This window comes from Heterocephalus glaber, unplaced genomic scaffold, assembly GCF_053883595.1.
Source record: "Heterocephalus glaber isolate CG9 unplaced genomic scaffold, H.glaber_assembly_v1.0 deba00000738, whole genome shotgun sequence".
NCBI classification, from domain to species: domain Eukaryota; kingdom Metazoa; phylum Chordata; class Mammalia; order Rodentia; family Bathyergidae; genus Heterocephalus; species Heterocephalus glaber.
In genome coordinates, this window is record NW_028258161.1 from 3,646,599 (window position 1) to 3,658,714 (window position 12,116).

At 38.7% G+C, this 12,116-nt stretch overlaps 1 protein-coding gene across 24 annotated transcripts in view; it reads left to right on the forward strand.

The window, feature by feature from the left end:
- Dcaf6 (DDB1 and CUL4 associated factor 6) overlaps positions 1-12,116 on the forward strand; it is a 144,954-nt gene that overhangs the window by 37,449 nt on the left and 95,389 nt on the right. For 21 of the 24 annotated variants that reach the window (XR_015449495.1, XM_087206855.1, XM_087206870.1 and 18 more), the window contains one exon: positions 2,196-2,288. Coding sequence is in view for 19 of the 24 variants with exons in the window: in XM_087206855.1 (XP_087062981.1) it covers positions 2,196-2,288 (93 nt within the window). In the remaining 5 variants the exon portion in view is untranslated. Of the gene's footprint in view, positions 1-2,195; positions 2,289-4,529; positions 8,796-12,116 lie in introns of those variants that run through there. The other 3 variants (XM_021244639.2, XM_087206858.1, XM_087206866.1) reach the window with 3 other exon arrangements.

Here is a 12,116-nt window from a genome sequence, read left to right on the forward strand (position 1 = left end):
TGTGTTAAATGTATATGTCAGTTTTGGAAGTATGGCCATTTTGACTCATAATAATTGTTCCTATACAGGAACAGGGGATATCTGTCCATTTTCTGATGTCTTCAATTCTCCCTTTTTAAAAGCATACTGTAGTTTTCATCGTAGAGGTCTTCCACTTTTTTAATTAAGTTAATTACTAAGAATTTAGTTTTTCTTGGTGTTATTGTGATTGGTACTTTTTTCTTAATTTCTTTCTCAGTGGGTTCATTATTAGTATACAGGAATACTATTGCTTTTTGTGTGTAGATTTTGTAATCTGTCAAATTACTGAATTTGGGTTACTCTAAGAGTCTTTTTTTTTGTACTGGGGATCAAAGTTAGGACCTTGCACTTGCCAGGTGGGCACGGTGCCGCTGAACTACATTCCCAGCCCACTATAGAGTCTTTTGGTGGATTTAAAAAAGTTTTTTGGGTTTTCTATATAGAGGATCATGTTGTCTGCAAGTAATAATTTGATCTCTTCTGTTCCTAAAAATATTCCTTTTTATTTCTTTTTCTTGCCTAATTGCTCTTGCTAATGTTTCAAGTACATACTCTGTCCAACAAGAAGGGTGAGAGTGATCATCCTTATTTTGTTCCTGATTTTAGAGAGTAAGTTTGGAGTTCACCCCATTTAATATGATGTATTCAACAGAAATAGTATAAAGTTAACTAGCTAGAGAGCCATAAACCTTAGTAGTTATACTAGTTAAGGTGGAGGGAGGTTGAAAAATGAAAAAAGTCAATTTGAGAAATTAATCAATGGGATATGAGAAAGAGGAAAGAAAAATGAGATGAAGATTCTATTAAAGAGTGAAAGAAAATTAATAGTGGTAGAAAACAATTGCAGGAAAGAATGAACAAGAAAAAAGATAAACAAAATACAGAAAAGAAACATAAAGAAGAAAAAAGTTGAAAGGAAAAAAGAAAAAGAGAAAAGATACTAAAAGACGAAAAGGAAAAAAAAAAGGGAGAAAAAACCCAACCCCCCAAAAACCTAATGAAGGAAAGATCAAAAATATAAAAAGTAAAATCATAAAAAGATTGCCTATCACAATTTTCTCTGTCTAGCTTTAGAGACTGTGGATTTTTGAGGTGCCCTCCCTGCACCCCTGAGGCCCCTCTGTCTGTTCATCCCAGACTGTCATTACCATTTAAGCCAAGGTGTGTCTTCCTCCTTTTGGTAGTGGGAAACTCAGTCAGCCCTCTGGTGTCTGCTGGATGTAGGCCATGGGGTGGGGCTTAAGAAGACTGTTGGACTTAATGTTGATGGTCATCGGTCTTGTTGCTGCCTTCTCTCCCCAGGAGTTGTCCTCATCCAGGATCTGGTTGGTTGGTTAGTCCTCACCCCTACTGTCCCATGCCAAGGGGAAGGAAGCTGTAGGGCAGGCTTGGTGCTGGTGGTGGACGGTCTCACCCTTGTGTGGAGTGGGGTACCGTGCATCTTATGTGGGCCTGCTCACTCAGGTGGATGAGGCACCCACATCCATTATGGGCCTGCCCCTCTCTGCGTGCTTCCATGATTTCAGAGAAGAGGACAGATGTAATTTTTGTCTTTATTTTTCTATTGGTTGTTTTTCCTCCTCTAGTTTCTTTTAGAATTTTTTTCTTAATCTTTGATTTTCTTTAGTTTGAAAGTTACAGGCCTAGGTGAAGTTCTTTTAGAATTTATTGCGCTAAGTGTTCTCTGAGCTTCCTGAATGTGTGGTTTGATATTTGACATTCGTTTGGGTGTAATTCTCAGTCATTAATATTTCAAATATTTTTTCTTATTTTTTTGTCTTCTGTCTTCGGGTATGTTCTTGTTCATTAATTACACTATTTGTACTTGTCCCACAATCATTGGATATTCTGTTCAGTTTTATTTTTCAGGTTTTTTTTCTTCAGTTTTGTGGGTTTCTGTTGATACATGTACAAAGTCAGAGTTTCTTTAACCATGCCCAGTCTACTCATAAGGCTATCAAAGGTATCTGTCATTTATGTTATGATGTTTTTGATCTCTTAACGTTTCTTTTTTAATTCTTAGAATTCCCATCTCTCTGCATTACATTGCTTTCCAATTTTTATATGCCATCTACTTTATCCATTAAGAGCCCTTAAGAGATCAAGTAAGTGAATCATGGTGTAATTCCTTTTATATTCAGTTTACTTATATTTCTTTTTTCCTTTCTTTTTAGGTTAATACAATCTGTTGGAATGACACTGGAGAATATATTTTATCTGGCTCAGATGACACCAAGTTAGTAATTAGTAATCCTTACAGCAGAAAGGTAAAATGGTCTTTCTTAAAAAAAAAACAAAAAACAAAAAAAGATATGTGTGTGTGTATGTGAAAAATTTAATAAGGAAAAAAATCCAGAAGCTGGAAGAAATTGTAGCTAGCCATGGGATGGGCATTTTCACATTGCTAAATTGTATAATTTAGAAGTTATAACATGTAGGTCCTTTAGTTCCCTTAGGATATGTAAGATTTCAGTCAGCCTTACAAACTCTAGAAAATTTAAATATGCTTTGTTTTATCCATGTGGATAGTAATTGCCACAAGTTACATTATCTCAATATTGAAGGGGGAAAAAAGACAATGTGAGGGCCAGGGATTTAGCTCAGTGGTTTCGTCACCTGCTGTGCAAGCGCAAGGACCTGAGTTCGATCCCTGGTACCAAAAAAAAAAAAATGACAATGTGATATTTTTAATTAGCATAAATGTTTCTCAGGTGAATTTCCTTATCATTGTGATTTATTTGTGGCATATTAGAAATAAATTTTAATTTTCATATTTGTGAAGCAAGGGTCTCTCCAAATTGGGTGTTTTATTTTGCATTTAAGAGCACCCTGGGATACAAATACCCACAGAATTAATAATATACATTATTTAAGGGTTTTTTCCCTTGGTGGTGCTGGGGATTGAACCCAGGAATCCATGCAATGCCAGGAAAGTGCTCTACTACTGAGCTGGATCTCTACCCCTATCATTTAAATTTGATTATTAGTTTTCAAAAAAAGTTGTAATTTTGCATCTCAGTAAGGCCTGTTTAAATTTGTGTACCATGACATTTTGTATATAACAACTTCAATTTCATAAACATTCATATTCAATTCTGTTTGTTTGTTTGTTTGTACTGGGGGTTGAACCCAGGAGCGCTTTACCACTAAGCTACACCCACTCCCCCATCCTTTTTAAAATTTTGAGACAAGGTCTTGCTAAGTTTTTCAGGCTGACTTCAAACTTGTGATCTTTCAGATTCAGTCTCTCAAATAACTGGGATTACAGACTTGTGCCATTGTACCTAGCTTTAAATTATTTTAATTTTAAACATTTAGAATATTAAAAATGTTGAAGGAAGCTATATCTGTACTTAAAGGTTTTGTAGATGATAGTAAAAAGATAGTACTCTTATTTTGTCACCTGAAATGAGCTTATTTCAACTGGTACATTATTTTAATTAGAAGTCGTATTGTGTAATCTTTAGACTTTTTATATTAAAATACTACCAATTTCATTCCTTTCCCCTTTAAAGTATTACGAACTTTAAAAAATTATACTGTTATGTTTTCTTAGAGAACACTGTAACACAAAACTTTTCTGGGTGAGGCATTATATTAGGAAGAGTGATATTAAGCATAATATCACTATAAAGGCAGAGAATACTCTCAGTCCAATTGATTTTGGTCTTATACATGTGAATTAAAAAAAATATCCAGTTTGAAGTTAGTGACGAATGTGTAATTATATAATCATAAATAGAGTTCTAGGTGAAATTGGACATATTGAAGAAACAATGATCCACTCTAGTGACAAGGATTAGAGCAAGGTTTTCATGTCAAGTTTCTCAACAATTTGCCTTATCCAGTTGGAGTATTCAATCCCTAGTTACTCAGGACAAAGCATACTCTTTTGAGTCTTAGTGTTAATGGGGCCAGCCATTTAAGAGAATGTTTTTTATGTGCACAACAAGTTCTTTGTAAAGTGCCCTTGGTTTCTTTAAACAGTCTCTAGGAAAAAATTGTGTGCTATATGTAAAATATGAGTTGACTGAGAAAATTGTCTTTATATGTAACCTTATTATGTAGTATTTTAACTTTTTTTTTCTTTTCTTTTCTTTTTTTGGTGGTACTGGGGATTGAACCCAGGGCCTTTGCACTGAGCTACACCCCCAGCCCTTTTTTGTTTTGAAACAGGGTCCTGCTAAGTCAGTAAGTTGCCCAAGCTGGGCTTAAACTTGCAGCCCTCCTTCTTCTACCTCCCAGAATGCTAGGATTCTAAGTGTCTTCCACCTTACCTGGATTATTTTACCATTTTAAAATGTGCTCATATTAATGTTTAGAATACTGTGAATAAAGCTGCCAAGCTTAGTCATTGTTTCATGTTCTTATTTATTTATCTATTTTTTGGTACCAGGGATCAAACTCGGGACCTTGCACTTGTGAGGCAGGTGGCGGAACCACTGAGCTAAGTTCCCAGCCTCTTCATTTTCTCATTCTGTTAATAATTTGAAATTTAGTCTTTTAAAAAGTTGTTTCACTTAAACTTTTTAAGATACATAGCCAGGTGACTGCCATGTGAACTCTGATCTTTAATTTTTGCTTCAGTAGCAGCCTTTATTACATCTACAGACCCTTTATACTTACCTGCTAATTACAGAGGGATACCTGTTCTAGAAATGTGGGTAAATAGTTACCTTACAGTTTGTAAGACCTTTAATATTCAGGATCCTTTAACATTCTAGTTGAGAATATCGTTGTCCTCCTGTGCTGGGGGATTGGTTCCAGGGTTGCTGTGGGTATCAGAATCGTGGACACTCTCAGGTCCCTGATGGAAAATGGTGCAGTGTTTGCACAGAACCCCACACAGGAGTTCTTGTTCTTCTGTCCTCTCTAGATAATGCTGTAGGCACAGTTGTTATACTGTATTCTTTAGGGAATAATGATCACAACAGTCAGTAGTGATAAAATGAACAACTTCTTTGTTTTGTAAGATCTCAGTTGTGGCTGGTTGAGTCTGCAAAAACAGGACTCATGCATAGAAAGCACTGTTTATTTCTTGGCTGCTTCACAACTCATTTTTCTCTCAAGTTTTTATTTATTATGTTGTTTAACATCTGTTCTTCTAATAATTCTTCTGAAAATGTATCTTTAAAAAATCTATTTTTTGAAGTATATTTTGGTGATTGTGTCAGTCAGGACCCAGTTTTAAAAAAAAAAAAACGCACAGTAATTTCAACAGGAACCTTTAATGTAAGGAATACTGCCTGTGAAAAGACATTGGGATAATGAGGCTTTGGCTGTTAAATGTAGAGGAAAAAAAACAAACCCAGAAATAATAGCTACAGTGAGCCACCACTTACATTGGGCTAAGGTAAGCTACCCAAAGAAGTGGTTCCCTAAACCTGCCCAGTGCTGAGATCTGACCTTACTGAACAGGGCATGCCATGGCTCACTTTGTGGCGGAGGAGTCTCTGTAATGGCAGGCTAGTCGGACTTCCTGGAAGGCCGCCTCCTGTGGTTCTGGAAAGGGCTGTTTAAGGAGAGGTGGCTCATGGAGCAGTGTTGTGCAAAATATCCCAGGACTTGGGGAGGCAGGTGGTGATGCAGGAGAAGCTGCCAGCTGCTGGCTAATACACTCTTCATGTAGGAGCCGGGCCCTGGAGGAGCTCACCACCCTGCAAGACCCTGGTGCTGTGGTGGTAGAGGGCCTCCCGAACTGGAGGGCCGAGAACTGGAGAACCTGTGCATGCTGCACCGAGGGAAGAACATCGGAAATAGGAAGCAAATTCTCTTTCCTCAAAACATTCTTCTAGTGCCTTCTCCTGACAAAGCTTAATACTTTGCCAACTGACAAAGAAAAAATATTTAAAGGACCCAGCTACATTGCTTAATCTGTAAAAATGAAGGGTAAATTTACAACGGAGGCAGTAATTTGATAAGTGGCTCAGTAATTGTACTCCTATCTACTTTCTTGGTACTACTGCAGTGTGGGTATTATTTCATCAATATTTAGGTATTTGAATGAAGTGTTCCATAAAAATTTAATTGCATTATGAGTATATAATGGTATGTATAGGTTTATGTTAGTTTTCTACAGTCTTGTCCAAGTCATTTAAATTTTTCTGAGCAATTTTTCCGTACACAAAAATTGAGAGTCACTTCATCTTCATAATTTTTTCTAGGATACATTTCTCTTTTTGTCACTCTCTACCTTTTGGAACTTTTTAATGTTTGTGTTTAGGTTATGCAGTGATGTATGAATGGACCTGTCTGGCTGTTTGAAACTGCATCTTTCAGGTTATCATTTACTTTTAGGCGCACAGAATCTAGTCTTCTAAATAGTTTAAGAAAATGGATTTTAATTGTTTATAAACAGTGGCTAAATTTTAGTAAACTGCCTCATGACATCTAGTTCAATAAACTGGGACATCATTACTGAGTTTTAATTAGGATTATATTCTGAATTTTGTTGGTTTTAGCCTATGAGCTTGTGTATAGATGGTATATGTGAGAATGTGGTAGACTGGCAGACTAGTCTTAATATTATCAATCCTATAAATTGTTAATGTATTTCCTCTTTTTTTTTTTTTATTTAAGACAGGGTTTCACTGTGTAGTTCAGGCTGGCCTTGAACTTACTATGTAGCCAAGCCTGGCCTCAACTTGTGGTGATCCTCCTGTCTCAGCCTCTCGAGTGCTAGGATTCTAGGCATATGCCACTACACCTGGCTATTTTTCCATATTCAAACAATTAAGATATTTAAATATTGTCATCCTTCAACCTAAAAGCATTTCACATTGAGGCTATATTTGATTAATGATTTATTTCAGTGATAGTTTAACTTTTTTGCCTTAGGTTAACAAGGGGAAAACTTGATGTTTTCAAATCCTACTTCTCTTAAGTACTTAGTAGGATGTTTTTCTTTAATAATAGAGAAAATTTCCTGGACTATTGTCCCGGCCCGCGGGTAAGTCAACGGAGACCCTAGAGGGGGAGCGAGGATGAGAGGGGACAGGGGACACGAGAGATGGAGACAAGACAGGTTTCTGATCAAGTCTCGTTTGTTGCGGAAGCTGCTACAACATATATACCGTAGGGCGAGAGGGGAGGAGCAAGAGGAGTGTACTGGGGCTACTTCCTTGTTGCCGGGTAGATCTGCAACAAGCCCGGGCATGTCCGTAATGGGCACTCAAGAATTCCAGGGGGGGGGGGGGGCAAGGCCCCCCACAGACTATATATGTATAATGCTTTTCAACATCATCATCAGAATTTTAAGTGTTACAATCAGAACTTAAAGTGTGATAGTATCCAAAATGGCCATCTGGATACCAAAGGAATAATTTTTTTTTTTTGGTACTGGGAATCTAACTCAGGACCTTGTGCTTGTTGAGGCAGGTGCTGGAACCACTGAGCTAAATCCTCGGCCCTAAAGTAATAATTTTTAAAAGATCTTGTTTCTCCTTTATTTTTAAAAAAATGATACTCACTTTGATGCATAGTTTCCAAAAGATTATGTATATTCTAAAAAATAAAAAAAGCTGCTCTTAGTTACATCCAGCTTGAGAAATGATTAATCAGGTTATAGTGGTAAAGATTATAACAAGGTGTTCTCTTTTTTATTGATATTAGTAGATCCGGATTGGTATAGTATTAGCTGTCCTTTGCTGGACACAGTACTTGCTACTCACAATTTAAAGGAGGAATGATTTAATTTAACTCAGTTTGGGGGAATTCAGTCAGTCCATAGTCAGCTGACTCCAATACATGACCATGGCGGAAGAGCACAGTGGAGCTAAAAAGCTGCTTAGTCCACAGTGGCCAGGGAGCAGAGCAGGGAAACAGCACCGGAGAGGACACTCCATCTTAGTACCCAAGATCTTGCCTCCGTGGCCCACCCAGGTATACCCAGGAGCATGTTCTACTAATCTGCTAGACATTTCTTAATCAGATATCAGGATTAATGATCACAGGCCACCTCTGTCAGTTTCACATGCAAACACATCTCCTTAAAACATACTTAATCTCCAAAGACAAGTTTATAATTCCTCCTAACTTAATACATCTGTCACATGTACAACTGGAAATACAGTGATCCCTTTCCAAAGTCTCAGCAGTTCCAGCATTTTTCAGAAGCATAATTCCAAGTCTCTTCTGAGACTCAAGGCAAGACTACTAACCTATATACACATGAGGACTCATTCTTCCAGCAATGATATGTTTTCTATAAAGATATCAGAGAGTAGTGCATAATGAAGTTAAAATGCTAGCTGGGGTTTCACAGAATGTTTTGAAGGACTTCACATTGTAGCATTTTTTAAATGGGCAGTCTAGAGGAGTTTGAATATGAAAGTGATAGGATTTATATTTTTAGAAGATAGTTCTGGCTGCTGTTCAGAGAGTAGAGTTTGACCACTGAAGTAAACCAGGTGAGAGGGGAGATGGCTGAGACAAGGATAATAATGTTGGAGATGTGATTTGGGATGTGTTTGGCATAGTTTGCTGCTGAATTTGACACAGTGGACAAGGGAAAGAAAATGAAGATTGATTCCTTAGTTTTCTTTTACCTGATCACGTGTATTGGTGGATATTGATGCCATTGAGGTGGGGATGTGGTAAGGGGGAAGGAAGTTTAGACAGGGGCATCTAAAATCCAGGGATTTGTTCACAAGAAAGGGGCTCTTTTTACTCATTCTCAATTTAATAAAGGAATCCTTTTCAATTTATAGTGACTAATGAAGCAATGAGGCTCCTACATCTGATTTTAAAGCTGTATACAAACCTGTTAAATGAAGGTAAACCACAAATTATTAAGACTGATGACTGCTGAATATGATGAATGCAAGGGCAAAACCAAAGGCCTATTAGACCAAGAAACTAGTAGCTGTATGAGTGACTTGTATATAGTCAGCTACTCAGCAAACTATCCTAAAATAGCTGCCAGAGTTCAGGACCACGATGTCTTGCTTTTCTTTTTTTTTGATGTTGTTGTTGTTTGTTTGTTTGTTTTTGGTCCCTGGGGATTGAACTCGGCCAGGCGGCGGCACCACTGAGCTAAATCCCCAGTCCCTCTTGCCTTTCTTTTGAGACAAGGTCTCACCATGTAGTTCAGACTGATCTTGAACTCACTATGTAGCCCACGCTGGCCTCAAACTTGTTGCAGTCCTCTTGCCTCCGCCTCCCAAGTGCTGGGATTACAGGCATGCACCACCATGCCCAGCTGTAATGCTTATATAAAGGTTTCACTTTAATTTTTCTTAGTATTTCATGATACTGACATGTCAGGGTAGTTGTTTTATATATGTCTCTCAATCTGGATTTGTCTGGTTCTTTTCCTATGAGTAGATCCAGATTAAACAGTTTTGGTAGCAATTCCCCACGAGGTGTGTTATGGTACATGATGTTAGTCTGTTCCCTTATTGACGAGTCTGACTCCTCCCTTGGGCTGCCCTTTGTAACTAATAAACTATCTGTGAAGTGGTATGTTGAGACCATGTAAAAGAGTCTTTCCTCTAGTGGTTTTCATATTAATGATCATTACCCGAATCAGTTTTTATAATGTGATTTAAAAACAGTGATTGATTTGTTTGTTTCATTTTGGTGGTACTGGGGATTGAGCCCAAGGGTTTTGAACTGAGCAACAGTCCCCGCCTTTTTTTAAAGTTTTTTTTGAGAGTCTCAGCAAGTGTGGTGGTTAATTGGTTAATTGTCAGCTTGAGTGGGGAACACCCAGTTGAATTGAGTCAGCATGGTTCTGGGCAAGGAAGACCCACTTTAAGAATTGTCCTCTGAATGATATAAAAGCAGGAGAGGAGGGAAGGATTTCAGCTGATTTTCCTTGGAAGAGCTTTGGCTGTCGACGTCGCCAAGGATGGCTGTTGTTCTCTTTGGAGGAGCTCAGGTCATCACCTTCACCTTGGGTGTTGTCTGCTGGCTTTTGGCAAAGATTCTTCCGAGTCCAGCAAGGGCCTCTGGCCCACGAGTACAGACTCTAGCTTCTAGCACCAACCCTTCAGCCTTCTAATGCGGACTGGTATGGGACACTGCGGTGGGCTCCAGGCCTTCATCTGGATCCTTTGGATCTGTAGCATGTGAACAGATCTTTACACTGTTCTACATATGACTCTGTGGGTGGCCATTGTAAGACAGTCTTGTAAATTTCTGTGTCCTGCATTAAATCTGATTCAGAGCATGTGCAGTCTTTTGAGGAGCCTTGCCCCAGCCCCACAAGCTCTTGTAAGCAGTGACTAATTGTATTGAAGAAGCAGAGAGCAAAGAAACCACCTGGGCTTGCCTTGTGAGAGCAAAGGAAGCTGTTTATTCAGGTGCAAACAAATGGGCTAACTCTGATAGGGTGGGAAGAGAGGATAGACTTAAGCAGGAAAGTGGTTTCTAGGCAGTTGTCAGGCATTGTTCACAGTAGCCTATGGTGGTTTCCTGGAACCAGAGCTGGGTAGCTCTTTTTGTGCTTCTTGGAACCAAGGGGTGGGGCGTCATGTTTTGTGGTGGTCTTTTACGCAGGTGAGTGCCTTGTACTAGCTCCTCCCGCCAGCGCACAGGGGCAGGTCATGGTGTTCTGTAACAGCCTTTTCCTTCCAGGCCTGACACTAATACACTAGGTTGCTTAGGCTGGGCTTGAATTTGTGATCCTCCTCAAGAGTGCTAGGATTACAGGCATCCACCTCATGCCCATTTTAAAGCAATGATTTTAAAAATTGCCATCTTTTCTACATTTGATTGATTAGTTGCAGTAGAGATTGAATTTAGGACCTTTTATTTGTTTAAAACTTGCTGTACTGAGTTGTACCATCCCTGGCTTCTGCATTTATTTACATTTGTGGTTCTGTCATGCTAGCAAAGTACCCGAGATGCCTAACTTCTAAAAGGAAAGGCAGTACAGATATGGTAGTGCCTGTAATCCCAGCACTTGGGAGGCTGAGACAGGAAGATCACAATCTTGACCCCATCTTGGGCTAGATTGTGAGTACAGAGCCAACCTGGATGACATAAGGAAAACCTGTCTTAAAAACCACGACAAATAAAAGCAGAGGAGGTTTATTTTGGCTCCCACTTACAGAAATTTCAGAATATGTGGTTGGCTCTATTCCTTTGGGCCTGTGATAAGGCAGCACATTATAGAAAAAGCATGTGTAGAGTAAAACCACCCACCTACCTCATGACCAGGAAGTAATGAAAAAGGAAAATCAGAGTCTCACAGTCACCTTCTAGGGTGCATTATGCCCCTCTCAGAGGTTCCCCCACTTCCCGCTGGTTCTACCCTGGGAAACAAGCCTTCAGCATAAGCCCCTCTGGGTGACATTCAGGATGCAAATTACATACAGCAACATGCTTGTGAAAATCATCTTCAGAAAGAATTGCTGCGGACTTACAGGTTTTTACTTTTATTCAGTGTGTAATGATCTGTCTTTTTCAGGTTCAAATTGTCACAGATTTGTTCCATAGGACATAATCAAGCCAACTTTATGTCTGTGCTTTGATCCATCCCTGTTTTTGTTTTTTTAAAGCACAATAAATATTCCTGCTCAGTTTGTGTTGCCTTGCATACCCTTTGGGAAGAGGTGCCATAATTTATTCAGCTAGGCTTATATTTTGCTTTTATACATCATAACTGAGTAAATAACCATGTGCATATGTTATTTTTGTATTGTTGGAGTTAGGTCTTTAGGGTAATTTCCTAGAAATAGGGCCAGGGATTTAGCTCAGTGGTTCTGGTGCCTGCCTCACAAGTGCAAGGTCCTGAGTTCAATCCCTGGTACCAAAAAAAAAAAAAAAAAATGAGGACCTAGAAATAGACTTGTCTGGCCAGAGGTTAGCACAGCTTCTTTGTGAGTTCCGGAGCCCTTTAGCCCTGCTCTCAGCAGTGAGGGAGAGCTGGTTTCCCATGGCCTTTCTTAGTTGTCAGTCATTTGAATTCTTGCCAGTCTATTAGGGAGAATTAGAACCTTCCTGTAATTTCAATTTGCAATTCACCTATGAATAAAATTTGTGTTACATTTTTAAGGTATATTTGTGTATCTATGGATTGTCTGTTTGGGATTGTTGCCCGTTAAAAAAAAATGTTTGTTGGTTTTTTTTCCTCTCAACTTCTAAGCACT